General features: G+C 39.9%; 1 protein-coding gene across 3 annotated transcripts; it reads right to left on the reverse strand.

Annotated features, from left to right (window-relative positions):
• Window positions 1-1,110: 1,110 nt before the first annotated feature.
• LOC116719005 (uncharacterized) lies at window positions 1,111-6,547 on the reverse strand. Of its 3 annotated transcripts, none has more exons than XM_032561381.1 (3): window positions 6,454-6,547; window positions 5,866-6,015; window positions 1,111-2,701 (listed from the first exon to the last, which is right to left on the reverse strand). In XM_032561381.1, the coding sequence occupies exons 2-3, from the start codon at window positions 6,011-6,013 to the stop codon at window positions 1,755-1,757; spliced, it is 1,095 nt and encodes a 364-aa protein (XP_032417272.1). In that variant the 5' UTR covers window positions 6,014-6,015; window positions 6,454-6,547; the 3' UTR covers window positions 1,111-1,754. The 3 variants fall into 3 exon arrangements, with proteins under 3 accessions (XP_032417272.1, XP_032417419.1, XP_032417349.1); XM_032561528.1 differs by lacking the exon at window positions 6,454-6,547 and adding an exon at window positions 6,394-6,415; XM_032561458.1 differs by lacking the exon at window positions 6,454-6,547 and having other exon boundaries at window positions 5,866-6,145.
• Window positions 6,548-12,572: the final 6,025 nt, after the last annotated feature.

Raw genomic sequence — 12,572 nt, forward strand, 5'->3', positions numbered from 1 at the left:
AGGTCGTTGCTTTAAAATACAACCAGAAGCATAAAAACTCAGATATTGTGAATCAGCCTATCAGGAGCTATTGCATCATCATTCAAGATTTCCCAAATTTCATAAAGGTAAAAATATTAGTGTGGGTAAACCTATGTATTTCAAAACTGATCTATAATAGGGAATGTTTACTTTAACTTCATGTCAGTGAAGTGATATTTGTCTTGCTTGGAGTGTCTGTAGAGTTGTAGAGGATTTGAATTACTCCATGGCTGAAATAAGTAGCAACTTTGCTTAGACTTAAATCTTACAAAAGCCTGTTCCAAGTCACTGCATATAAAACATGTTTATCCATCATATTTCTTATAACCACGTGATATTTTTCTAACTTTGCACCTGGTTGTTCTTGTAGAGTGTCCTGTCTGTAGGGAAAGCAAATTGAATAATAAAAAATAAAAAAAATTTCTCTTTATGCAAAACAGCTTCTTCACCACCTCCAGCAGATGAACAGAATATTAAAGTTATAAGTTTCAGAAGAATCTGAAACAGGAACTGAATGATGTTTCTTTCTTTAGGATGACAAGTTTAGCTTTAACCCCAAGTTGCTTATTGATCAGCATATTGGTGTATGAACGTGTGTGGTTGGGTTAATTTGGTCAGCATGACACCTGAGTGAAGTTGGCCCAACTCCTTCAAATTAAACAAAATTCGTGTCAAATTTGTGCGCAGATATCGTTTTAAATGTATTAATAAATGTTTTGTTAACGTATTAAGATAACCGGTTGACTATGTCTGGTCAAAATCAAATTCCCATAAATATGTTGTCAATTAATTGTACTACATTTGTGCAGCAAAAATTTCCCTTTGTCATTATAATTTTTAAGATTAAAAACAATATATAAAAAACGTCTCCAGAGGTCACCAGAGATTGACCTCTGCCCTCATCCCCCACATTAACAAAATAAAATAAACTTGACCTGAAATATTTGTGCAGCTAAAACATTTGTAGCACAGTCTGTTTACACCAAAGTTTTGTTTGGTTGATTCTTGGTAATCTGTGGAAACATTTATTAATATTTTCTAAATGATAGCAATAAAACATTTGATACCAATAATAGTAACATTTACTTCTCAGTTTCACCGGATTTTATTTAAGGGTATCAGAGTAAAGGAGCAGAATACAAATGCATGCCACACTTCTAAGATTTTTCTTGGTGAAAACTCCTTTTTTTATTTCACTTCATACAGTTACACAACTTTGTGCTGGTCTCTCCTTTAACATCCCACTCAAATATCATTGAGGCAAAATGTAAAAAAACCCAACATGGATGATTTTCAAGGCACAGACAGTCTGATGACCCCATAATAGGAAAAACTCCATCTGTTTGCCCTCAAGTCCCTCGGTTTTCATTACATATATCTTCATGTCAGGCAGCATCAGCAGACTTTATGTTACACATTGCAAGATGCTGTTTGCCCCTGGATCAATCTCACATAAACCGTGGCTTTGTGTAAAGACAAACGTCTGAGGAAACTGATGCCCCGAGGAATTTTAAAAGTACTTGGTGTTGCTCTGCAAGCACGCCTTGACCTGCCTCCTCAGCACCTCTCTGCACTCTACAAGTACTATCCCCAACATGTGAAAAGCTGCCTGGGAAGGTGTGTTTACTCTCCTGTCAGAGCAGCGTCAACAGGTAAAACAGCCGCCTGCACACTGGGACCACTCTTCATGGTTCTGCTGCAAACATTCATCAGCTGTACTCTGGCTTTGTTTCTTAAACCTGTGAGACTCTGAGAGAGGACGCTGTGTCTCTGCTGTTGGACACAGATGAAAGTAAAGACTTGATGCATCCATTCAGCAGAGAGTCTATAGTCCTGATTAGACAAGTGTTCACACTGAGGTAGAAGGGAAGTGTGAACATGCAAAGCACGCTAACAAACGCTATTACTGTATTCTCCTCCAGGCTTGGAAAACCCCACTGTTTCCGTCTGCTCAGGCGGGTTTGATTTGAATCCAAGCGCTGCCCTCTGACTAAATCCAGGTAAACGTGTTTCTGAGTCCTCTTGACCTCCTGTCTTCCCATCTTTTCAGACAAGCAGCCATGGGAGATGAGGGGAATGTCTCCATCAACACACTTTGGGGTAAACATTTCTGGATGAAGCGGCTTGAAGGTTGCAGGCGCCGCTCCATCCTGTGTTCTCTTTGGTTCTGCAGAAGTCTGGTTTCTCCTCTGCAGGCCCGTGCTAACAGTCAGCAGCAGCCCGAGGAGAACCAGGAAGGCCACGCTCCAGTAGGGATCCATGACTCTGTGCATGGGACTGAAGAGGTTAGGAAGACATCTGATGAGAGAGTCGGTTTTGTCCAGACAAGCAGCCGTCCACCCTTCCTCCAGCTTCCAGTGCCACCGGACACTGAGCCCCACGGCGATCCACACCGACAGGCAGCAGAAGAACCCCACCACCTGTGGCAAGCTTTCGCCTTCATCCGAGACGCTGCCGTCCTCTTCCTCCTCATCATTACAGAAAATTGTCCGGGAATCAGCTGCAGCGTGCGGCCACAGCACCCTGATCAGGGTCTCCGTAGCGATCAGAAACGTGGTGAGGAGCAGCACGGCTCCGTAGGTGTGGCTGAGGAAGAGCAGGAAACGCAGGGCGATGACGTCACCTGGTGGGTTCAGCTCAGTCAGCCAGGACTTCAAGACGCAAAGGAAACTCAGGAAAGCTGTGGGAACACAAGAGAGTCAGCAGAAGCCCAACTACCAGCAAAAACACAGGTTGTTTGTTTTAACAAAGCATCAACTCTAACGGAAACATTTCATATTGCAGTAAGCTTAGAGAAAAGTAAAATCCTCAAAGTAGTGGAAGACTGTTACTTTATCTGAATGAAGCTGCATTATGAAACCTTTATAAAAAATTAAAAAAAAAGCTCTTTACTGTTAGTGACATTTGTTGAATATCAATGACGTTCAAGTCGGATGAATGCGACCTGGCTGTACAGACACAGCTCACATTTCAAAATGTCTGATACGTTCCAGTTTTACGACCACATATCCAAGTGGCTTGGGTCACATTTGTAAAACTACAACCTGTATTGTTTTGTACCACATAAGGGCAAAAAAAATCTAATTTGGTCACTTCAGGCTGCAGTTTTTATCGCCTCAGGTCTTTAATGACGGTAACAAAAAAAGGTGAATCTCGGTTCTTCGGCAGGTATGATATCATGTAGTAATTCTGAAGCCTTGGCAATCAGTGTTTGCAAAATTTGAGCTGTAATCATCAAAACTAACTCCCACCCAGCCTTTAAAAGCTTCCCACATGATAACGTCGAGCAAAGAGGAGTGGATAGAGGACATCTCCTTGGTGCACACCTGCCTTCACTGAAACTCTTGATAAAGGTTGAGTCGGTTCAATCTGAGTGCAGAACCTCGACTGGCTTTGTTGCATGTTCAGTAAGAGAGCTAATACTGATACCAGCTGCACACAGCTTCACTTCAGTAAGCTACATTAAATTCTCATCTTTAAGCGGCAGAAAGAACCAAGTGAAAGCAGAGAAAATGATCAGTGAAGCAGCGCTGACCCTGGACAGGCAGGAACATTCAGATAAGAAGCTTCTGCTTTTCTGGCCAAGAATCTAATCAGTGGCTGAGGTGCAGACAGAGAGAAGCAGGGCATGTGCATTACACATTCAAATTCAAGACGTACTAGATAGTACTTCAAGTAAGGAGTTCAGAATTTAAATGTGTGCACTTTCTCAAATCCTTTTGATCAAGCCCTTTTTTTGCTGAAAACCTTTTAATCATTAGATATGCACATCGTGTTGATCCACCTCCTTCCAGACAGCACAAAAAGCACAAAGTAATGCAGAATTATGTAGCGTAAGAACAAAGATCCATGTTTTTTTTAAATATTCTTCTCTTAAGTTTGGTGTAATTGTATTCAGAGGTGAAACGTCTATAAGAAGTCCAGTTCTTTTGACTGCAACATTTAGGCACTTTGATAATCACAGCCTCTGTCAAAGATGAAAGTAGATCCAAATTCATTGAGAGAATCTATGAAAAACACCAAAGATAGCACATTTTGACAAAATGTTTCTGCAGATTATGTTGTTTTATTGTTTGTGGATTGATACGTTTGACATCAAAGTTAAAAAAAATGAAAACCTGAACTGCAAAAACAAAATCTTACCAAGTATTTCTGGTGTAGTTTCTAGTGCAAATGTCTTAGTTGTATACTTGAAATAAGACACAAATAACTTGGTAACTTTTCAGCTAAATTTAGGAGTTTGTCAGTAATTCCTTCATATTGATGAAAAAGTTCTATCATCGGCAGATAATTTTACTTATGATAAGATATTTTTCCCGTGTTATAAGTAAAATAATCTGTTAATGGAACTAGTGCTTTTTCAACAATATGAAGAAAGTATTTACTTAAAATAATCTCCTGTATCTTTCTGAAAAGTTACTTATAAGTTAGTTTTGTCTTATTTCAAGCGTACTAAGATATTTTGCACTAGAAACTAGACCAAAAATACTTGGTAAGATTTTGAGTTTTTGCAGTGTGTTGCAGACTTTTGACATGTAAAAATAAAAGTAATGCAGAGCATTACGCAATAGTATTGCACAATAATAGAAAATCTTCAGATAGTGCTAATTATAGTGAGGCATCAGATGACGATATCAGTTGTGATATGTTTTTATTTTCTCTTTTTGTCACTTTTGTTTTCATCACTTTATTAGGTTTAGCATTTGTGAAACATCATTTTTGTCTGGTGTGAACATCTGTAGCTGTGAGACTGGCTGAATATTACATTAGTGTGAAAAAGACAAGTTCACAACACTTGGAATATATTAGGCAACAATTATTGCACTCCAGGCAGCCCTTTGAGGTATAAATATATTTGATATTTCAATGGCGACATACTGTACCTGCCAATCATTGTGCAGTTTTAGTAATACGCCTTGACATAAAGTTTAAATAAATGAGAGAAGGTTTTTATGGAGCATAATATTTACAAATATTATATGGTTAAAATGTAGGCGAGATTCCTGTCCAAAAATATTAAAAAGTACCTTAGATTAATAAAGTTCTTTGTCGCTTTATACCAATTTCACTAAAGCTCACAAAATACTAACTGAACATGCCTCAGCTTCAATGTATTCTTAGATTTTGATTTTTCAGGTGAAGCTTAAATTTGTCTTAAGGAAGATTTAAACCACGTCACTATGAGTAAGTTTATTTCATGGACAGATCACAATGTTCGTCACTTTCTCATCGATCGAAGTTTCTCTGAACTTTGACTAAAAGTTCAGAGTTTTTTTATATAACTTACAGGCAGCAAATGCAATATTTAAAGAGCCAAACATTGTCTGGATATGATTACATAACTGGATTAATTTGAATGTATTTGGAATTGAATTGGATTAAAAGTAGCTTGATGTGATTTGAGATTCACGATCGTTGTCGTGAATTGTTGCCACATAAATGAAGCGCATCATTTCAAACCTGCAGAAAGCTTTGAGTCGCCAGGATCAAAAGGTAAATTAGTGTCTAAAAACTTCACACAGGTTTAATGTTTGATCACGCCCTGCACCATCTTTGGGTGGGGTGAAGGATAAATGCTCTGCAGCACCTGCGACCACATCTGAACTCTGCTGGCATCACTTCAGCAAAATGAAAGCTAGAACCACTGGAGGTCAGCAAAACGCCGACCTTCAGGGCATCAGGACTGCAAATCTAAAACAGCACGAAGGAGCAGTTTGCTGACAGTGGTGTTAAAAACAAAAGCTTCTTTACTGGGGCTTAGGGAGCGCTTCATGGACAAAAATTAACTACAAACATGTTGAATAAGAGGTGCAGGTTAAGTGGTGCACCTGATTTTGTCCTTACCTGTGACCAGGAAGTCTGTGAAAATCAAGAGGGAGCAGCAACAGAAGCTGACAGGACTGTGGGACGCAGCCAGAGACGGCAGGACGAGAAAATTGCAGACCAGTTTACACGCAGACAACACCACCGCTCCTTCCAACACACCATCCATGTCTGCAAGGAAACAACAAACATGGACCAACAGGTTTTTCTTTCTGCCCCAGGGAGGAGGAGCTCAGGAATGTCAGGAACGCTGCAGGTAATAATCCAGCTACACAAGAGGAATATCTTCTGTGAGATTTTGCTAAAAATTATTAAAAAGTAGACTTGTCAGTGAGTGCTCTAAGAGTTTTGGATCAATATTTGCTTGCGTCCATTGGTCATGAACCCTGGACCAGACAGAGCTCAGGGACGAGTTCGGCTGTGTCCCTGAGTCAACAAGAATGATACAAATAATTCAGATAAACCAAACCACAAAACTTCACAATCACACTGGTTCAAACTGGAGGATAAATATTTCTATAATCTTTAAGAGATTAAAAAATGTCTTACTGAAGCAAATAAATCTCTAGAGAGAAAGAGAACAGCTGCCATGAGGTTATTAGTTCTTACCTGCTCTCAAAAGAGCCTGACGAGCGGCATGTCAAAATAAGCTTCAAATGCTTCATCCGCTTTCCTCACCTCCCCCTTTTGCTCCACCCTCGCGGGGATAACGAGCCCTCCCTACCCCCCGCCGCCACCGCCCCTGCCCTTCCTGCACCTGGCCTCTGGAGGTGACAGCGCCTGTGCGTTTCTGGAGGGTGTGGCTGTGTTTGTGCAAGCTACAAAACCAGTGGAACAACTAGCTAGCCATGCTGCAAACAGATGCAACGTGTTTGTTTATGTGTGTGTGTCTTTAAAGGGAGACCTGCTGATGTAGGCCAAGGGCGTGAAAACAACTCCTCTGCATCCAGTTTGTTCAGGTTAAATGTTGAATACACACCATGCAGGACTTTATATAAAGCCAGGTCAAATGGTGCATTTTAATGCTGTGGTAAGGTCCATTATTACAAAACGGTGAAGTGAAAAATATTTAGTGCAAAGCATTTGAAAAGGGGAAGTTATTTTTATTTTGAAGAATGCTTAGCAGGATCTTCTTTTGTCTTTTAGTGTTTTCGGTTGCTAAGTTACGAACAGCCTTTATCAGCTGTCGCTGTTGTTTGTAGCTGAGATGTCCAGCAAACAGCTGAACCTCCGTTATGATTGAAAAAGCTTTCACTGAAACCCGGGAATAAGGACTTTATTTATTTTTCTGAACAAAGTGAAGCTAACGGTTCGCAGCCACCATGACGGAAGCATTGGTGCGGTTAAAAGAGGAAACAGCCGACCAACCGTAACGCATCGACAAGGACAGTCCAGGTTTCGATTGTATGTGATCTCCAATGTGAACTACAAACGACTTAAAAGTGTCCCGCATGGGACACAATAACGTCACACTTAGATGTGACTTGTCTTGCCAACTGCCATAAAAAAGAAGCATTCAGTGTTTGCGGAAGTAAGCATGAATGCTAATGGTGGAGCATATCTTATGATTTTGAAGTTGTTGTCCAACCACAGCCAGCACATTAACAACTTCATCCTCACAATATGGTTGTTTTTCTTCTCGCTTGCGCGTATCAGGACGTAGAGTGGTGACATTTGTCGAGTATCAATGACGTTCGAGTTGGTTGAATGTGACCTGGCCGTTCAGATTCAGGTCACATTTGGAAAGATCAGATACGTATCGGATATCCAAGTGGCCGCAAAAATCTGGCTTGTGTTGTTCAGACTGTCAGAAAAAGATCAAATGCAGGTCGCATTAAGGCAAAAAATGTCTCCTCAGGCTGCAGTGTGAACGCAGCCAAGGACCAGCTTCTGGACAGCTTTAGGGAAGCAAAGCAACGTTTCGAGAGCTTAACAAGCTTCGAGAGAAAGAAAGCTCTCCAAGCTTTCTTGCTTTCTTGCCATTGTTGCTGTTCTTGCCAGATACAGCAATGTAACAGAGGACTACATGCAAAACAGTATCTGGAAGGAGGTGGCAGATGACAAACCAGAGGAAGAGAACCAAGAGACTGTGAAATACTACATGCCCCATCATGCTGTGGTAAAAGAGGACAAAGCCACAACTAAATTCAGAGAGGTATTTAATGTATCCTCACATGATGATAACAGTCCATCCCTCAATGAGTGTCTGACTCTGCACACTGGACCTAACCTGAACCCAAAGGGAGGGTTAGGTCCACATTTAGCTTAATATGTGGACCTAACTCATCTAGTTTAAATGAGGTGTCCTGAGAATGAACACATTTGGTTTTGGAGTGTCTCCCTGTCCGTTCCTGCTTGCTGCCACCATTAGAAAACATCTGAAACACTAGAATGGAAAAGCCAAGGGCAGTAAAGGCTCTCAGAGATTTAGCATTTAGTTGACTTTATTTCAAGCGTACCTACTGTGCAGGAAGCTCTATATGTGACAACTGCAGCACAAGGACATTCAGGTAGGCAGGAACCTCTGCAAATGAGTTACCAACTCATCTGATCTAAAAGCCATGTGGAAGAGAATGGAGTAGAGTTGTGAGTGATGCGTAGTCCTGTGGAAATGTGCTTACAGTACTGGGCCTGGTTTGGACACCGGAACACAATGATTTTGTGTTTAATCAAAAGGCGCTAATGGACATTTTGAAGGACAGAGAAAATACAAAGAGAAGTGTAGCTCGTATATTTGACCCTATTGAGTTTCCTGTCAGAGTGAAGTGACTTTTCCAAGAAATGTGGGAGAGAGGGTTCAGCTGGGATGAACCATTACCCACTGATTTGACAGAGAAATGGGAGCAGTGGTGTACAGGAGCTACCACTGTTGTACCTGGTGGCCATTCCCAGGTGGTACCACAACGTAAAGTTGCACGCCTACTGTAATGCAAGCAAACTAAACCACTGTTAAGTTTAGAGAGGTACAACAAGCTGTATTAAGAATCACTGAAAACGGTTTGTTACCAACACAAGGACTTGTCAGAAGGTTCAGGGAGAGTTAACTGCAGAAGAACTTAGTGCAATGAAATGTACCAGATAAAGGCCACACAAGAGAGTTGTTTTAGGTCTGAAATATCCAAGGTCAAAACAGAATGTGAAAGCAGATTCTGAAATCAAAAATTTGAAAACATTTTTAGATGAAAATGATCTATTAAGTGTTGGGGGAAGACTGCAGAACTCAGATCTTAGTTTCAGAGAACAACACCCCTGGATACTACCAACAAGTCACAATATTCTCAACTATTAGTTCAGTCATGTCATGAAAGGGTGAGGAGCAAATTTAGCTTTGGATAGGGAGACAGCTTGTAATAGACTTTGTTTCAAGTTGTTACATTTGCAGAAAACTCAAGGTCAAGGCAGCACAGCAGATTACTGCTCCTTTACCTCGATACAGAGTAACCAAATCACCTCCTTTTGAAGCTGCTGCTGTAGATTTTTCTGAACCTTTTTATGTGGGGGATGAAAATTGGCAAACTCAAGGGATGAAACAAATTATCACATGGACTTGTATTTCTCACTGCTCTAATCAGGCCGACCTGGAGATTTATTTCTGCCTACACATTACAAATTCAATAGTTACTCCTACTTTGTAATGGTTCCAAGACCTTTTACAGGAGTTCATATCTATTGTATTTCGGAAGTTTCGACCAATAGCATCATTTCCTCGGACGTGCGTAGTTTTTCTTGGTTCACTTCATAGCGAAGGATAATTCCAGTAATCCCACAGCTACAGTATCGTCAAGTTGTCATTTCCTCATCTATCCGAACTTCCTTCTGACTTCTTGGATCCAAACTACCTTTACTGAAGCGCAACGATCCTTTTCATGTCAAAGTGACCTGGAACACTTCATAACCCATTTCCTGACTAAAGCTGCACAAACAACATAATCCTTCTACAAAGACTCATACATTTAAAGTCATAAATGTACGTTTACAAGATATATTGGAGGCCCAGGATTAGTGATACCATGAAGGGTTCGGTTTCTTTGTTAAACATAAACAGAACGACAAAAGAGTTTTCAATTGAAAGAATGAACATTTTTCTTTGAGTTGAACAATCGATCTCAAGTTGAGACGGGAGGTTCAAAACCTCCAAGTCATCAATAAGCAAACAATAATTTCTTTTATATTTAATTCATGTAAATATTAGTTGCTGTCCAGTGCCACCAGGTACATTATTCAGCTTATGCATATAGAAATAAACTCTTTTATATTGGAAACATTCTGCAAAGGCTCATGAAAAGCTCTCTTATAATCGAGTGAGAATCTGCAAACTGTGGAAGAACTTTCAAATAAACAAGTCAAATATTTTCAGATGAGTTTATCTCATCCTTGAACTCAACCTTTGACTCAACCTTTGAGATGAGTTGCACTCTCAAAGGTTTTATTAGACTGGAAGTTCTGGTTTTAAACAGAAGTTGTTCTGTATCTTTTGTGTGTGTTTCTCCAGTCAATGTTTTCCTCACCAAAACATCGATGTCTGCTCAGCTGCCACTGAACGTCTTACAGAAACAGTCACATTACTTTGGCTATGTTTGTCTCATGTAGTTTGTACTTTTTTATTTTTGCATCTTTAGTTTCCTGGTCTAATTTTATAGGAATGTGTTCAGTGATACATTCTTTAAAGTAATCCTTTCAGCAAAATTTTGTTATAAAGTTAATTTATTTGAACTTCATTTCTTCTACATTAACAAACTCTTCACTGCAGAAAGTGAAAAAGTGAATAAAAAATATAAATCATTATTTTCAAGTGGATTCACTTGAATATTGTTCAATCTGGTTTCATCAAGGCCATATTAATATTTGGAACTATAACTCTGCCATTGGTATGAAGCCGAGGAAATAACCCATGTTGGTCAAAGCCATAGTAGTTATTATGAAAAATGTCATTTTCAGTTATTTATGACACTGTGTGCCACATCTGAACTTGAATTTGACCACCTTGAGTGAAGAAACCACAATTGTTCCAGTGAATAATAAATTCTGGGGCACTTGAAGCTGTGTTATTTATTACACAGTGGCTCTTTGATGTTTTTTTACAATGACTATTAAAAACTTGGATTAAAATGATAAAGAAAGAGCTAATGATTTTGATTTTTAGGTGTTTCTCCAACAATTAATTTCCATGAAGAATAACACTAAAGGTATCAATAATATGTTTTATGATCTGTTTTTATTATTAGGTTGGAGTATGTGTGCTTTCTTTACATCATTTTCCATCACATAGAAAAAATGTCAATCCTTTTTATGCAAAACTTTGTTTATCTTTACTTTAATCTGTAAAAGAAGAAATAAAATGGTGGTTCATTTAAAGTTTTCCACCATATTTTCTTTATCTAAACTTAAAAGTTGTCTTTTTTTGACTGTTTTATCAGCTTGTTGTGGATAAATGACCCAGTGTCCTTCCTCAGTCTCTTTTATCTGCTCACATACACACTGCTGACATAAGCACAACATTTAAGACTGGCGACAGTCGTCTATCTTACTCATAACAAAAAGTGATTAAGGCAGGCCAACACCCCTTGGAGACGGTGCAGAATGAGAAGATAAAAGCAGAACTCACAATCTTTGCTTCACTTGGTTGCATCCCTACAGTGAGCTGAGAGGAGCCCAGACGCTGAACGTCACTCTGTGTCTGTTCCACTTGTGTGACATTTGATCCTTTTCGGCGTTAAAGCCTGTTTTATATTTAACCAAATGTCATTATTTCTCAAGGTAATAACACTGAGGGGTTTTGGTCGAGTCTCTGAACTGGTAAACGGACCTGGGTGTTGCACAGAAGCATTACAACAAGCTCTAGCAGCCTTCATCTGAGAGTGATTTGATGTAAGGCCGGGTGGAGACATGCAGCAAAGGTCATCAGGTCGGGACCTGAACCCGTGACGGCCCGTCAAGGACTAAGGTCTGCGAATGGGTCGTGGCTCCTCCTCTGCAGCACAGACAACATACAAGTTGTCTCTTTTGCAAGAAGTCAGGTGACAGCTGCGGCTGTAAAGTGGCTGTAAAGTGGCTGTAAAAGTTGCAGACCCCTGAACTATCCGCTGTTTAGTTAATCAATTAAACTGGGACTCTAAGCAACTGGATTTAAATTGTTTTAAATACTTAATGGAGCAGTGATGAATGGGAGTTGCGACGCAGAAAATACTCCCGTTTAGAAACAAGAGTTTCTCAGACAATGTTTCTGCTCTGTGCACCATTTTCTAACGTTGCTTTGTTGTTTCACCGCTGACGTTGCTCCTCCCATTTAACCATGAAACACCTGTTGGGTGGAGTTGGGTCAGGGGAATTCATTCGGAGGCAAAAGATTGAAACTGTGTCCAGCAGGAGGCCAGTTTTAGCAGTGCATAAAGCACTCTGTTATGCTTCTCCCCACATCTCCAACTTCATTTAAATGTATTTGTTTCCTGCAGGTCCCATATTTCATTTCATGCCAGTTTGAGTTTTGCATTTTCCATGAATGTAAATAGAGGCGCTGAGCACTGACAATAACAGGTGCATGATAACGATTTACTTTGTTATTTGAGTTTGTCGTAGTGTCCCAACTAGAATCCTGACTGAAATCTGTGCAGGGAGTTAATGATTAGGGTGATGGGAAGGAGGCCATCCAACTTCTCTTACCAGGAACTCATCGCCAAAAATAAACCGTAAAAACTGCCGGTGGAAACATGCAAAAAATAAACAAATAA

This window comes from Xiphophorus hellerii, chromosome 1 (assembly GCF_003331165.1).
Source record: "Xiphophorus hellerii strain 12219 chromosome 1, Xiphophorus_hellerii-4.1, whole genome shotgun sequence".
Taxonomy (NCBI): domain Eukaryota; kingdom Metazoa; phylum Chordata; class Actinopteri; order Cyprinodontiformes; family Poeciliidae; genus Xiphophorus; species Xiphophorus hellerii.